The sequence below is a fragment of the Coloeus monedula genome (genome assembly GCF_965178545.1).
Source record: "Coloeus monedula genome assembly, chromosome: 2".
Lineage (NCBI taxonomy): Eukaryota > Metazoa > Chordata > Aves > Passeriformes > Corvidae > Coloeus > Coloeus monedula.
Genome location: NC_138782.1, coordinates 57,944,297 through 57,961,018, shown reverse-complemented (window position 1 = coordinate 57,961,018; position 16,722 = coordinate 57,944,297). Strand labels below are relative to the sequence as shown.

Here is a 16,722-nt window from a genome sequence, read left to right as displayed (position 1 = left end):
CATTTGTCCAAGGCAAGCTATGATTTCTTAATTCTTCTCTTCTTTAAGGATCATGTTTAGACACTGACTACCATGGTCATCTGAGAGTACAGTACTACAGATTGCCAGTTCTTGTTATAATGCCTAATTACCTTTAATCATTCATAGAGATAGGGATTTGCAGAAGAAAGCCTCTGGCTTCAATTAGTATAGTAAGGAATGTTTATTATCATTGATGTAAATTTTTTGACAGTTTGGGAATCTTGATTTAGCAAAGGACTTGTTATTACACTGCCTGCAGGAATGTTAATGGAAAGAACATGTTTTAAGAAGAGAACTGCAGTGATTGATTTGCAGATTATAGGACCTTACACAATACTTAAAAATCACTGATGATTTAGATGCATAAATAAAAAAGCACTGTATGTGTTGTTCCCAAGTTGTTACAGTGAGCCCTAATTTTCACTTGGAGAAATGATAAGACTTTTCCGTATTGCTTGGTGCAAGGAGTCAAGCAGTCTACCACAGGTAGTGGTGGTGTGAGCATTGGTGTATTTAGGCCAGTAGATATAATTGTGTCTTTTTATACCCCACTTACCATTTTGCAGCCTGAGAAATATGACTTGGTATTGACCTGAAGAGGCAACTGCAATCTGAAGGATTTTTGTGTCATAATTTAAAACTGTAGACCCATCTAGTCTTTTAAAATGAATGTGGACTTTTTGTTTGTTTTGTTTCTTGTGGAGTTAATTAGACATTTCTCTGGAGATTTATATCAATTTGCTAATGTAATTTAAAACGGAGGACTCGTGATTAGTTTTTCTTGGCACTTGGATCTGTTTATCTTCATAGAAGTCTAATGAATCCTGCTGTAGTAATAAAGGAATGTAGCTACTGAGTTCAAGCTCTTCAAGCTACAGATAAGGGTAGTTTTTGTACGTGATGGGAACAAAATATATCCAATTTTTGTCTTTATATGAAAAGGTGAATGATTTCAAATGGGCTGTGAAATATTCTCAGTCTTACTTCTTCTCATGTCCTTATTTCTTCTTGAGCAACATATGCTTAACTTCAGTGCTCTGAAAGTGTGAGGTTTTTCCTTTCTGAGCTTTCTCACTGCACCTCTGCCTTGTTGTAGCATTAGATTACAAGTTCTGATACAGGACTTACTTTGGAAGGGATTGTTAAAATTCAGTGAAAAGTCAGAGGGTCATGCTATAATGGTAAGTGAAGGTAAGCAAACATTTTCTGCTTCTGAATATTTTTTAAAAAGCAAAGATGCATGTCTGCTATCTCACTATTCAAGAGGTAGCCCAGGTTTTTGTCACAGTCTGGTTTTGATCTTCCATCTTACATGTGAGTTCTATCCCTTTAGCTGTTGCCTAAATAAAAGATTAACACTACAAAGGAATTGTACTGGGTTTGTGTAGCAAGATTTTGGTAGCAGGAGGGTCTACAGGTGTGGCTTCTCTGAAAAGCTGCTGGAAGCTTTCCCTGTGTTCAATGGAGCCAATGGCAGCTGGCTCCAAGATGGACATGCTGCTGGCCAAGGGTGGGCCCATCAGCAGTAGTGGTAGTGCCTCGAGGATAACAGATTTAAGAAGGGGGGAAAATACTGCCCAACTGAAGCTGGAGAAGAGCAGAGCTAAAATATGTGAGAGAAACAGCCCTGCAGACACCAAGGTCAGTGGAGAAGGAGGGGCAGGATGTGCTCCAGGTGCCTGAGCTGGGATTCATCTGCAGCCCGCGGTGCAGACCATGGTGAGGCAGCTGTGCTCTTGCAGCCCATGGAGGTCCAGGGTGGAGCAGAGATCCACCTGCAGCCTGTGGAGGGCCCCACACTGGAGCAGGTGGATGCCTGAAGGTGGCTGTGACCCTCTGGGAAGCACACGGCGGACTAGACTCCTGGTGGGACCTGTGGACCCATGGAGAGAGGAGCCCACACTGGAGCAGGTTTGCTGGCCAGATTTGTGACCCTGCAGGGGACCCACCATGGAGCACTTTGTTCCAGAAGACCTGCAGCCTGTGTGAAGGACCCACGCTGGAGCAGTTCATGAAGAACTGTGGCCCATGGGAAGGAGTCATGCTGGAAAAGTTTGTGGAGGACTGTCTCCCATGGGAGGGTCTCCATGCTGGAGCAGGGGAAGAGTGTGAGGAGTCCTCCCCATGAGGAGGAAGGAGCAGCACAGAGAGTGTGTGATGAACTGATCACAGCCCCCATTTCCCATCCCCCTGCACCACTGGGGGAGAGCAAATTGGGAATAAGGTTAAGCCTGGGAAAAAGGGAGGGGTGGAGGAAGGTGTTTTCAAGACTTGGTTTATTTCTCATTGTCCTTCTCTGTTTTGCTTAGTAATAAATTAAACTAATTTCCACAAGTTGAGTCTGTTTTGCCCATAACTGCTAAGTGATCTCTCCTTGCTCTTATCTCAATCCATAAGCCTTTCATTATATGTTTTCTTCCCTGCTCAGCTGAGGAGGGGACTGACAGAGCAGCTTTGGTGGGCACCTGGCGTCCCGCCAAGGAGAGTCAAACTACCACAGGAATGCAATGTAACTTTTTCCCTTTTTGTAGAATGTATTTTAGCAGCTGCAAACAAAGGCATAATTGGCCAGCTCTTCATGGAGGGTTGGTGATCACATAGACTTTATTTGGGAGTATCAGCGTTTTTTCTTACTACTGGAAACGTGCAGACCATAAGTATTAAATTAACTGAGAATATTTGTGAAAATACATTCCACTGGGATAGTAAGAGTATATCTGTAGAGCAGAAGGGGAGACTTTTTGCCAAGACATGAAAGACGTCTTTGAACATTTTAATTAATCTGTAAATATCACTACTTAGAAATCCAAATAAATCACGTTGTATGCCTGCCAAAGTAGATCATGCTATTCACAAGAAAGTAGATGAAATATGTGAAACTGACTCACAAAGTTAATGTTTCCCACCCGTAGTAACATTCACTTCTATGTACTTATGTCTGTTAACATGACTCACTAAATTCTTCTGCTTTCTTTTGTGAGATGGATGGCAGCAGAATGAATTGTACAGTGTCTCTGAGCTGTAACTCAGCCAAGATTTTGCAGCCAATGAAGATCTAGCAGTGACAAATACATCTTAAGCAAAGCGTTGAAAGAGCTGGCTTTACAGTGTTTTGTTCAGACACTGTGATGTCAGGACATCATACATACATAGGGTGGTATTTTAACACCATCACCACATAGGTTGTTTGGGTTAATACAGCTGCTGTATTTGGGGAGGCATTCTGAATTCGTTTGACTGTGTATGTACTCTCACTCTTGTACACATACAATGTGTAGTTGAAAGGAAGAAATTTCAAATGCTAGAAAGACAACTAAGTACCTGTCTTCTATTATTTTTGCACTTTTCCTAAAAATGTGATTGTATTTAGAAGAAGGAGAAAGAGGAGTGTCTTTGAGACTAAAATGGTAGTTTGGAAAATCTTGGCTCTTTTCATAATTCTGCTGTAGATTTCCTCAGGAATTGTCAGCTAGGTGGTTAGAAGGTACTGCTCTGCTGTGTTCTGCTGCTATTTTTGAAGACAGACGAGAGGCAAAAAAATTTTTAGTGGACTATAAAATGGAGTAGAGTACATGTGGAGTGGAGATGGAAAAGGCTGAGGGAACATAAGGCAATGGCATGACTGTCATGGAATGGAGAAAGAGCAAAAATGGGAGAAAATCCATTTAAAAAAGAAAAGGCAGTCTTGAGTGAAATAGTTGCAGTGAAGAAGGACAAAATAAGAATTTAATATTGTCTCCTTTTCACTGTAGCTCAAAATAGGCAACATTGAAATCATCCCCTGAGCTGCAGGGGAAGCAATTACCTTGAGTCATGTAGACAGGTTAAATACAGAAACTGCAGCTTATTATTGTATGGTGTGACGTACCAGAACTGCATTTCCTGTTCAACTTGGATAAAGGCAGTTGGTTTCACAAGAGCTTTTGAAAAAATGGATGGAAATTATTATTGTCTTGTTTCTGTGCTAAATATTCTTCATCCTCTGCCTCTCTTGTGCAACCTAATAAAAGGGCATTCAGCACATATCGCTGTGAGCAAAACATTTCTTACGTTTCTTCACAAGTGTTTTTTACAGATGGTTGTAGTGCTTGATAGCTGTAACGAAGCAAAATAATGATCTTGGTCACATTTGTACCTATTTATCTGAGATCAAAGTCTGGTCCATAAGCTTTGAAAGAATTTTTTTCTTTAGTACTGTATGTTGGTCTTGCTTTTTCATAGATGTGTTGCTGTAGAAAGCATGACCAGTAAGGAACACTTCATTTCTTGCTCTAAAATTATTTCAGAGATTTCTTTAAAACGTTCCAGATTGCCTTCCAAGGACAGGAAGGACATTTCTGTAGTTGTGACCTTCAAGTGCAGTTCTTACATTCCTAAATGACTTTCATCTATATGTACAGTTTACAAAGGCTAATATGAATCAGGATTGTACATTAAACTACTTGTTTAAGTTAAAGGAAAAAAAAAATCTCCAAGGTGGGATATGATACATAGTCTACAGCTGATGTGCTTGGTGGTTGGTACAAAGTGAAATAAGTATAAGAGCCAGATCTGGAACCTTGATCACTTCACAGGAAAAAAAATTCCATTTTTTTGATTGCTTTTTATTGGCCTTAGTGCTGGTCCCATTCATCATGCATATTGCAGCTGTTGGGTGAACATAACATGTTCTCTGCTACTGTATTGAACATAAAATAGACAGGAAATTACCGTTAATTTTCCACCCATTGTATTTCCATTAATTAATTTTTTTTAATAAGAACTCTTGGGCTTGTGTTTCCAGAAATGAGTTTGGCCTGTCCCGTACTCCAGATATGCAAGGAAGTCCTGAGAGCAGGGAGCCTCTGTAGACTGGCTGCAGTGGTAGTACTGGCAGGGCCACAGACTTTAGAGAATTGATTTAGTGTAAATTCTCCCTTTGATCTGGAGGATGCACTGCCAGCATTTTAAAACACAACTTTCTGTCTTATTTGAGCTTGTACTTAAGGGGTGACTGCTCATTTCATGACTTTTAGTACTTCTCTTTCCATGTTGTTGTTGATGTTCTGAACAGAAGAATTGTAAATACCTTCAATACTGTTTAGCTCCTTTTAGAAGCTGTAACCCCATAATATGCTTCCTGGTGATACTGCCAGGTGGGTTTGACTGGACTAGCAGGTAATTTTTTCTTGTGTTTGGTGTTAGTCTGGTACTTCAAATGCTACTTCCATAAAACAGTTTTACTGGAAACTTAAAAGGAGCAGTATTTTTAATTTAATTATAGAATTGGTAATGGTAGTGAGCTGCAGTTTTGAAAAGTTACGTCTGCAGAGATTTGATTGAATAGTCTGCATTGTTTAAAGGGGAAATACCTTCTGGGTTTAAGGAATATCTGGATGTTTCAGTTTGATCTATTTAATTGAAGTTGTGACATTTTCACAGTTTGTTCACCAAAACCAATTTAAAAACTCTTTTCTTTCTTGTGTGATGGCCTCACAAATCCACTTACCAAAGGAAATCCCATGTTGTGTTCATAGCAAGATTGTTTGTTTGCTTTGGAGGTGGGTGGGTGTAGTAAACCAGGAGTGCCACTTCAGGCATTCTTTTATGTTTCTACCCTTAAATTTAAGTGCATTTAGGTTGTGGTTGATACAGCTGCTTTCATGTTGCATGTCTACTTTCAACAGGAAAGATTATGGGTTGTTGACATTTACATAATGGGAAATAAACCACATTCGCTTTTTAAAGTTTGAATTTAGAAGTAAATGGACTGATTTTTTTTTTTTTTTCTTTAGTATAGTCATAATAAGCCGACTTTCAGGGACTGGAAAATAAGCAGGAATATTTTTCCTGTGTCTGAAAATGTTATGTTTCTTCCATATTAGGTGCTACTTGGATACATAAAGCTTTTGCTTCATTCCTTGGAATAACATTTGCAATATGAGAAAATGCCGAGTGAAAGCATGAGTGGAAGCAGCACAGTTCTCATTTCCATTACAAACTGGTCAAATGTGTTTATCAATATATATAAAAGCATTGACAGCCTGAGTTGAGGGAAAAGGTGGGAGAATTGTTTGAGATTAAATGAACAAATTCCTAGACATAAACTGCTGGTAAAGAAGGGAAGCTCTGTGCGTAGCTGTATAGAGTAGTGGTGAGTAGTTTCTTACACCTTAATGGAGACATGGCTAAAAGATGAATAGTGGATTAGTGTTTTGGCAGCATTAATTCTGCTGTGTGAGATTCTAAAAGGGTGAAAGGATGACAGGAGCATTACCTTTGTTCAGAACCCCATGGCTACATCTATGCTGTGAATAAAATTGGGCAGGACACAGGCCTTGAGCACTGTAAATAGGATATTGTGATTAGCTTGTTCCCTGTGCCAAGAGGGCATGTGCATCAGGCAAGGATCTTCCTCCTGCAGTGATAGCCCAGAGCTGGTTCCCAGGAACACTGTCCGAATACCACCTGGAATGAAAGTGCCATCAGAGGATGGGGCTTGGAACTTTTTTCCAAGGTACAGTCAGAGAGATTTGTGTTAAGATGGGGCTGTGGTGGTGTAGGGTTTCTGCATTCTGTCTGTTTTGTAGCATATCCTGAGTGATTTAAGCAAATAAGAGAGGTTAGAGCTGGTCTGAAGACCACCTTAGCTCACACAGCAGCCTGGGAAGACAAAGTGGCAAAGCAGGCTAGCTTTATCATACCTTAAATCTCTCTTTTCATCCTTTTTCTCCAGTTTTCTGGGCTATAAGTGTGAGCTTCTTTGCCAGCCTGTCTCTGTTCAAAGGTATAACGCAAAGTGTATGGTGGCTGCTTTGTAATTTGGAGTACTGTAGAGAGACTTATTCTGTGATATATAGAACTGTAGAATGACTTGAGTCAGAGGGGACCTCTCTAGACCATCTACTTCCATTGCCCCTGTCATGGGCAGGGACAGCTTCCTCTAGACCGGGTTGCTTGAAGCCCCTTCCAACCTGGCCTTGAACACTTCCAGAGGTGAGGCATCCACAACTTCTCTGGACAACCTATTTCTCTGTTTCACCACTCTCATTTTAAATGATGTCTTCCTTGTATGCAATCTAAACCTGCACTCTTTCAGTGTAAAGCTGTTGCCCCTTGTCCTATCATTTCAAGCCCTTGTGAAAAGTCTCTCTCCATCTTTCGTTATAGGCCCCCCTTTAAATATTGAAAGGTTGTAATAAGGTTTTCCCTGAAGCCTTTTCTCCAGGCTGAACAGCCCTAACTTTTTCTTGTGGAATTACTGCCCAGTGGCAAAAAAGTATTAGAGTTTCAGAAAACCAATCTCCTTGTACTTCAGTGACAATACAATACCTTCCTAGGTGTGATTACTTTTTTTGAGCTTATTAGCTAGTGATATGGGGGAGTAGAGTTGCTGGACCTTTGAATGTGTAAATGAGTATCCCATTTGGGGGTGAGTGGTTGAGTGGAGGAGGTAGCAAAAAGAGTTTATAGTCTCTGGTGAGCAAGTTTCTAGGTAAGGCAAAACTATAGTTTTGGTTGGCTTTTCTGTCATGTTTTATTCCTACTCAACGCCTTCTTAAACTAGAGGATTACTCTATTTAGATCCAGTTATTTTCCACTGGTTACAAGCTCCTCGAAGGACAGAACCACAGGTAACAAGCCCTCTATTATTAAGTTTTTGTTCTCTTTGGCTATTTTAATGCTGACTTTCTCATTTGATCTCTTCTGAACCATTTAGAGATGTTTAAGGTCACTGAAGGCAATGAAAGTACTTGTACTCTTTGTCTCAGCGTCACACCCAGGCAGCTATCCAAGTCCTTCACTACTGGTTTTTGTGACTAACAAAGCTGACTGATATTAAGGCATATTAATAGTGTTTTTATATATTGCTTCCAAATTCTCATGAGTGAAGTTTACTTTGAGCTGATCAGTTTTGTGTGGTTTCAGCTAAGTCACAGAAGCTATTAGCTATCCTGAGAGACAGCTAACTCCTCCTAACCCTTTCTGGAGGCTGCAAGGCAGTATTTGGTCTGTTATGAACTCTTGTGATAACTGATGTGTCTCCTACTCTTAATTCTTTATAATTATGCAAAGTCATGTGCAAAGGAGGAATAAACTATCAGTATTTCTGGCCCTCTGCTTGATGTCGCAAGCACAGAAGACACTTCTTGAAAGCACTCAAGAAGGAGAACACAGCACAGCTTGTTACAGAAAGAAATGTGATGAACAGAGCTTTTTAGTAAATACCACCTACACTGGCCTTTATGCAAAACTGGAGTCAGCAGACCAGAATGAATAAGATCTAATCTCCCACCTTGTCCTGCCATTCCAATCCCACATGCCTACGCAAATATTCTGGCCCTGCTGAAAACCACCCCTAACTCTAGTTTCTGTACCCAGCCTGTTATCTGAAAGCAAGGACTCCCCTTCTGGTGTTTCAGAAAAAGAAGAGTTGTTGTGTGAGAGCTGGTGTGCGTTTTCAGGCAGTGGGTCACCCTGGAGGGTTGAAAAGCGATCCTACGAAGTGTTCCCTTTAGCTGTCTGAAGCCATACTGTCCCAGATTGTCACCGTGCCCTTAGCTAATTAACTTGCTCTTGGCAGGTCAGTTGTTGGTTCTGCTGTGCTAAATTAATAAATCTTGGCTCATTTCCACCTTTTCTTACTAACTGGAGTGACTAGCATGACACTGTCTCCATTACAGGCCAATTTAAGTGAATCAGTTTCTTCGTAGCAAAACTGTCGTTTCCAGAGAAATTGTTCTACTGTTTCTTAATTGTCATTTCAGAGAGAATGAGCAGAGGTTGAAATGGTTCTGTGTATGACAGATCTGATTACAGTGGTGTTCTCAAGCTCCAAATTTATCTTTTACTTTTGGGGCCCTGAAGTTCAGCTGGTTCATGATTTCACAGTTATGGCAGCTGTAATTGTTTTACTGATAGCTGAGGTTGTCATCAAATCATGTACATGCTTTTGTGAGAGAAAAAGCAAAATCTCAAGAATTGGTAATACTGAAATTTTATGAATGTCTGAACACACCCAACTTCAGCTGAAGCCAGTAAAGAATCTGAATACTCTATGTTCTTTGGTGATGAAATTGATTTTTTGAGTAGTGTCCCAACAGTAAGCACATTGCTCTTCATAAAGTCAGTGGGGAAGACACACTCTGGTGCAGCAAAGCATGTCGATGGATAAGTATTGTGGAATATTGTGCAATTGCAGCCACTTAACTGCAGTTAAGTGGAATTCAGAAATGTAAAGAACGTGGCCTGCGTGCCTGTTGTTCCTGTTTGTTCTCCTCTGAAGCAAAGATGCTGGCCTCTGCTGGAGCCCTGTCGGCATTGCATGTGACAGGACTTGTGAGAAGCTGTGTCCGCCTGGAAATAACCCTTCTGTAACTGTCTGTTGCTTTCTAGGTAACACTCGGCTGCACTTTCTGGTCCTGGTGACAGGCTGTACATCGGTGGGAAAAATCCTGGACGCTGAAGTTTACAAAATTACTGCAACAGATTTCTGTCCTCTCCAGGAGGAAACCAAGGAAGATGAGCGCATTACTGCCTTGAAGAAAATACTGAACTCTGGGATGTTCTATTTCTCCTGGCCTAATGCAGGCTCAAACTTTGACCTCACTGTGCGGGCTCAGAAGCAGGGTGATAACAACTATGAATCTGGTAACTCGTTCTTCTGGTTAGTACTGCATGTTATACCCAAGTCTTCTGTTGTCCCCACCTGTATCTCATTGATCAGACATTCTCAGAGGGAAGTGAATGTGTGTATTTCAAGTGCATCTCCTTTCATTTCACTCCTTTTACAGGGCAGGTGGCCTTAATGAGTTCATGGTAACTTGTGTTTAATTAAAATTAATCTGGTAGTGAAATGCAATTATAAAATGACATTTTATGCTTCAAAGAGGGAAAGACAGGATGTATTTTGCTCATACTACAGAAACATGTCTCTAGATGCCATGAATAGTTTCCCTTGCAGTCCTTTTTAATAACTTTCTTTAAAGTTATCTAATGGAAGCCTGCACTTGAACTATTCATAAATCCCATCATTTGCACTGAAGTATCTGTTATTTTTAAAAAGTGTATGTGTTGAAAGTCTGTAGTTTATTGTTTTGGCAAAATGCCCTAGTTTTTATGTTGAAAACATCAATATTAATATGTTTACAGCTCAGTGCAAATGTAAGTTGCACAAAAGAAAACTCGCAGGATACACTGTTCTGTGCTCTTTACTTTCTTGTGCTTATAAAGGAAAGAAAAATTATCTTGTATTGTGGTAAGTATTGATTGAGGGGAAAGAAGAAAACACAATGCTAGGTTTTGTCTTTTCTGGGTGGGGTCATGGTCAATGTAATTTCAGTTTGTTTGCTTTGCAAGTTTTGGCATAATGCTTGAATTTCTATACCCTTTCCCCCCTGCCCCCCTTCTTTTTAAACAGAAAGATAGTCACACAGCAGGCATAGCTGTTCTGGAAATAAATGAGGGTTTGATGTTGGTGGAAAATAACTGGCAGGGTTAAGTGTGGATGTGCTGCTAGAATGTGCAGTGAGGCTTGTGGCCCAAAGTAGGTGAATATTAAATAAGTTTAAAAGTTCATAATAGGTGATGAATTAACATGAGAGAGCAGTTCAGTTAGGCTAAATAATCTTTCTAGCTAGGATGTGATTTTGACTGGTAAGATCTAGTGGTTTAACTCTGAAGAGAGATACATAATAAATACTTGCTTTCAGCTGTGCTAATGATGCATTCCTCTCCAAAAGGTCACCAAGCATTGTCAAGTTAAGACACGTGGCAGAAATGAGTTGTACTCCAATGATGAGACTGCCAAGATGGCAATATCCCATAATAAAGAAACAACATTTAAAGCAACTCTTTTTCCATGTACTATCTTTTGAAACTTTTCCTCTTGGAAAATAAGTATATTTGAACTTTCCTTCTTTGCTATTTCTGGCTAATCTAGAAGTAAATTTTGAGGAGTTGCCATTCTCCAGTATGTTGTAGAACAGGGATAAATGGTGACAACATCACATTTAGGGCAAAAAGAAAGATCTGGAAAGATTTTCCAAAGAAAATTTGTCTTAAGGTAATTAGTTGATATGGGAAATTTCAGACCAAACAATAGATGCTTGAGGAAAGTAAACAATGAGATAAAGTGTTACACAATGAAAAGTGTAAGATGACCTTAGTTATAGGCAACACAAACTGCCTATTTAATGAACTGCAGCAACAAAAAAAATTCTACTGGGAATTTGCCTGAGTGAGGACTTCCTCTGTGAGTAGAACTAGGAGAAAGAGGTGGAAGAGATAGCAAAACTTCTTTTAGAGCTGCCTTTTCTGTTACATATTTAGATTAAAAATGTAATAATACCTTGCACCTTTTTCAGGTAAATGCTGTACTCTAGAAGAACAGTTCTTCATGTTTCACTCTCTTTTACAGATCTACTGTTGAGCAATTAGTGGTCATAAAAGATATTTTCCTGGCCCTCCTTTGTAACTAAAGGCACATTTTGAAACATGAAATAAAGAAAAACATCATAATAGAAGAGACTAGCATCACTGTTAACAGACATGACAGGTTTCTTGAGTTGTTGATCTTGAAGGTTAGAACAGATGTTCCTCTTCATTTTAGTAGTACTTTTTACAATATCTTCAGTGACTTACAGGTCCGGTTTCTGCTTGGAATTATTTTTTCTGAAAATCCTCGTGGATTTTGAACCAGTTCTTCATCCTGTAGTGAATGCTGAGGTCCAGATAGTACTGTTCCAAAAAAAATTAATTAGCTTGACAGCACTGTAATTTATGAAAAGAGATTACTAAATATAAATTTCTGGAGCTGAAAGAGGTGACATTTGCATCCAAATTTGTAAGACAAGTACAAGATATAAAGACAGCACCTTGGTGGTAGCTGTGCAGTTAAAGTTTCCTATGTTCGGTTTACTGTAATAGTTCACAAGGGTTTCTCCCTGATATTTCCAGGGTTTGGATAAAGTGCAGGAGAAAAGGGGTCATAAAACATTAATTGATTAAATTAGTGATTGTTGTCAGGTAGCAACCATGCCTGTCTGTTTGTTTTATTCAGTAATGTGTATGTTGTTGAACCTTTCAGGAACCAGCTGTTGCACGTGCCCTTCAAACACTACCAGGTGAACTGCTCTGACTGGCTGCTGAAAGTGGTGTGTGGTGTTGTGGACATTCGCACCGTGTACGCTTCCCACAAGAAGGCAAAAGCCTGCCTCATCTCTCGCATCAGCTGCGAGCGAGCTGGTGTCCGCTTCCATGTCCGAGGGGTCAATGATGACGGACACGTCTCTAACTTCGTTGAGACAGAGCAGGTGAGTGGATATATCCAATGGCTTTGCATAATTTAGTCCACCCGTGTTTAATTGGGGCAGAATTTTCAACGAGAATTAAAGGAGCTCAGGAAGTGGTTTTTTTCAAGAATATTTAGAATATTATTGCCTTGCAAATCTATTCGTTCTTGCCTATTAAGCATTTCTTTGCAATCTGCTCTTTTTCTTTGTTTCTGACTTTTTCAGTCACATGGTTTTCACTAAACACTTTTGATTTTTTTCCTTGAGTGTGAAAGTCTGGCCATTTGATACTGTAGTGAAATGCAGACATGGGTTTTTAAACCATTCAGGAAGCTGTCTAGAAAAGGTGCTGGGATGTCATCTTTGACTAGTAAAGTTCACTGTCAAATCATCTTTCACTAATAAAGAAAATGCTGAAAAAATGACATCTTCTTAGAGACAGGAAAATTCCAGTTCAACTAATTTTGGAGGAGACTGCTTTTATAGTCCCCTTTGGTTTGTGGGGGATTCTCTCCAATGAGAGGTGGTATGACAGTTTTTATACATACATGGTAAAAATCTCATTTCCAGCTGATGCTGAGACAAATTAAGTGTGTGAAATGCATTTAGCAGGCTCCCTTGATTGGCACAGCCAAACAAAACAACAGAGTCACTTGGTTTTATTGCACATGGTTTAGCTTGTGGCCTTGAAAGTCAGTAAAAAGCACTGGACCACGAAGAATCTGAAGTCTTCTGTGCCAGCTGAAGTGAGTGCTTTCTTACTCAAATACAATCCCCTTTTCCCTTTTGAACCGAAGTAGTAATTATTAGCAGTCAGAACCATCATACAGAAGTGGATCACTCTAGAAGCAGAATATATAAACGGCTGGTTGCTTTCAACAAAGAACAGGGATTTGCTCCTAAAATTTGGTAGTTTTCAGCATCTTCTGGGCATATCTACAGTGCTGCATATGTGTCACAGATGGTGTGTATGTGTCTGTGTATATAGGTCCGTGTACAATGGAAGTAGGTTGCTTGTGTGGTGTTCATAAGGGGAGCATGAAACAGTGAGTGCAGCATAGAGACTCTTCAGCTGTGTCTTTGAAAGCCTGTTCCTGATGGCTGAGGATGGCACCACCTCTCAAAGGTGCCCACAGATCAGCACTAGTATTTCCTTACAGCAATGTGTGAATGTAGCAGCTCACACCCAGTTAGCTCCTTCCCATTATCCCACTGCATGAGCCAGGGATGCCTTCAGGCACCTGTTTGTCCAAAATCCAGACATGTTTGGGTACTTTCTAAATTTCCTCTAAGATGTTGTCTTCATAATACAACTTTAACCTTTTCACCTGGTTCTGCCTAAAGACACATATCAAGCTACCTTAGATTTGGCAGTGCTTTTATCCTCAGGAGGATGCCTGAAGGAGTTGCAGACTGGTATTCCGCAGCCTGCTGGTGAGGTTTGATTCCCAAGAGGTACTCAAAGCATGCACAATGTTACACATGTGACTTTCTGCCCAGTGGTCAGAGTTCTCACTGGGGATGTGGGTGACTTTTTGCTCATGTCCTTCCTTTTCCTGGTTTGCCTGCATTTTCAGTTAGGCTGACAGCTTTCCGCTTAGTGTTCAGGCTCCCACAAATTTTGCTTGTTGAATGTGAAACTGTTCCCCTGCAGTGCTTGGGTCTCTAATGTCAGCCTCTGAATTCTCTGCCAAAAATTCTCTTGTGTGCTGCTGCTCCAAAGCAAATGCAAGTCAACTCTTGCAACATCTACACCTTTCTAGAAAGTCTGTCAGTGCATTGGGAGATACAGCTATATCAGCTTACTGAAAAGTGGAATTTTCCCCAGGAACCTGATAACACAAAAAGGGAGATCTGCCATTTTGAGTGATAACTTGGTACATTCTCCTGTTTTAGTTGAGTGTCTTCTTATGAATATTAGTGCAAAGCACTAATCCTGTTACTCAGGATTTAAAGAATGTTATCTTGCTGAAATGCTGGGGAAAGAAAATGTTAGAAGGGATTGTCAGGTTTTTTTCAGCGAGTCTCGCATTTGTGGTACTGCACTTATCAGTTGACTTATTATGGGAAATACTTCTGCTGTCCTGCTCACTAATTGGGTCAGAAGTAACTAATTCTATTTAGTTATGTTCCTGAAGTACATCATGATGCAAATGATTAGCATGAAAAATGAGATGGCCTTTGCATTCCAGCAGAAAACCTGAGGATTGGCTCCTGGTGAGTAGCAAAACAGTACTTGATTGCTGATGCTTCTCTTGGCTGAGTCTGGGTCAGGCTCTTCATGGGAACTGCTGTGCTTTGTTCCCATTCAGCCAGATCCTGAAGTGGGAGAACTGAGGGCTTTTGAGTGTTTTTTTCAACTGGGTAAGCAAAAGCACAAGAGTGAAATGGATTTAGGGTGAAAGGCTTGAGTGGGTTTAAAATTATAGCAAGAGTTTGCAGTTTTAAAGGGTTGTGTGTTTTTGTTTGGTTTCTAAAACCAAAGAAAAGAAAAAGGAAAAGAAGGTTGCTGTTACTGATGGTGCTAAACACTAATTTTGCCAAGCTGCATGTCCTCAGAAGGCAAAGTTGGGCTAACCACTGGGATGCCTGAGATCCAGTTCAAGCTGGCATCCCCTTGGCATTAGGAAGGAAGAGTCCAAGAATAAACTCTCTCCTGCTTTCATAGTAAACGACTGACTAATCTCCTATGAAGTAATACCTTGGCTGAATAACATTTTGTTTCCATTTGCTTCAGCCTGTACGGTATAATGGCATATTGGCTATTTGCTTTCATAGATAAATAGCACCCTAGGATTCTGAAAACCCAGGACTTTCCCCCTCTTTGTAGCAATTGCTTCTAACATTTTTCTGTTTTTAGAAGAAGGAGAAACAATTAATCTTATCTCCAGGCAGCTCTTTTATGCATAGATGGTATGCTTTTGTCTCCCACTGTGTTAGCCTTGTGGCATTTCAGCTCTGCAGTGAGTCATTTTTTGTGGGCTCACTTAACTGCTGTGACTCAGTGTTTGACAAAAAGGGAGGAAAAGTAAAATATCTTAACTTTTTCTTTTAAAAAACCCCACAACTTCTAGTAGATCCTTTGGCTTTTTGATCATTTGGCTTGAGTCTTTATAAAGAAAGAAGAAAGAAAATATTATAGGAAACACTTAAGGAAAAACGAAATGAAGGGAAAAGAGGGCAATCCTTTCAATGTGTGCTTTCAGATTTGCTGACAAATATTTTGTAATGGGATGGTAGCCCTTTCTACTTGTAGTGCATGCAGTATAGCAGTTAATTCTCGAGTAGTTTTAAAATCAGACTCTGTATCTCAGTTGTAGCTTAAATGTTTCCTTTCACCTTTTCTTCCTCCCCTAGTAATCCTTTGAAGTTGAGACTGTGTTGCATTTTTGTAATTCTTTTCTTCTGATAGCTTTGAGAAACTAGAAATGCCTTCTTCATTTCATTTGTGTGCCTGTTCCTATTTACATTTCAGCTGTTTCCCCAGTTATCCTCCAAAGAGTTATGCTAAAATCTTAGTATGTGGCTTACAAGGAACAATTCTCACCAACCAAAGATAACTACACAGTTTCAGTTTTTTCCCCTTCATGGAATTGTTCAGTAAAGAAAATTGAAACCTCGAGGAAGCATTGAAAGGGAATAGCATGAATTTGGATTAACCTTCCCTTTCTTCCAATTTAAGAAAAAAGTGTCAGGCATGGATTAAGGAAAATTATCCCTATTTCACAATATCTTCTAGACTGTGTTGGCTAGCTCTCCAGGAGAGGAACGGATGCAATCATGTGGTTGGTTTATTTTCTGGATCAAGTTTTAGTATGACCCCAGGCAAGGCAAAAAGGATTATTTTGGCAAATATATCCTTGGGTCCCATGAGCTGAGCTAAAGGGACTCACAGAGAGGTATGTTTAGGCCAGCTGCTGTCCATGCTGTATGTGGGTTCTGTGGCAGAGCTGGGGATCCCCAGATAAGCCATTTGAGTATCCATTTCATCATGGACTGTGTCTCTGTGTGCCCCTTGAATCTGTAATGAATTTTGCTGTTTGAAGTTGTGACTGGATGATTATTTGTTTCTAATGACTCAGGGTGATGGAGATTAGTGAATAAATTATTCCAACCAATGAATGGGCACAGCATGCTGTGATTAGAACACCAGAGGGTTGACACAGATGTTTGCTTCTTGCCCAGAAGCTTTCTACCAGTCCCTGTGCATGAAGCTTTTGTTACCAGGAAAGATCCTTGGATTGCAGGGGCAAGGTCTGGCCCTATGCAACAGAAGAGAAAGATTGAAAAATGTCCTGTTGAACTGTCAGTACTATCACCCTTGATCCTGGAGTTGAAGAAAGAGACCACAAAGTGAGTCTAAGACCACAGAAGTTGAAAGAAAAACATGGCAAATTCTAACACCGGACATCAGAGGCCAAGTAATCTG

At 40.1% G+C, this 16,722-nt stretch overlaps 1 protein-coding gene across 2 annotated transcripts in view; it reads left to right on the top strand.

Moving 5' to 3' along the window:
- Positions 1-16,722, top strand: part of SYNJ2 (synaptojanin 2) — a 68,360-nt gene that overhangs the window by 11,283 nt on the left and 40,355 nt on the right. For both annotated transcript variants that reach the window (XM_082301098.1, XM_082301097.1), the window contains exons 3-4: positions 9,397-9,667; positions 12,089-12,314. In XM_082301098.1, the coding sequence (XP_082157224.1) occupies positions 9,397-9,667; positions 12,089-12,314 (497 nt within the window). The remainder of the gene's footprint in view (positions 1-9,396; positions 9,668-12,088; positions 12,315-16,722) is intronic.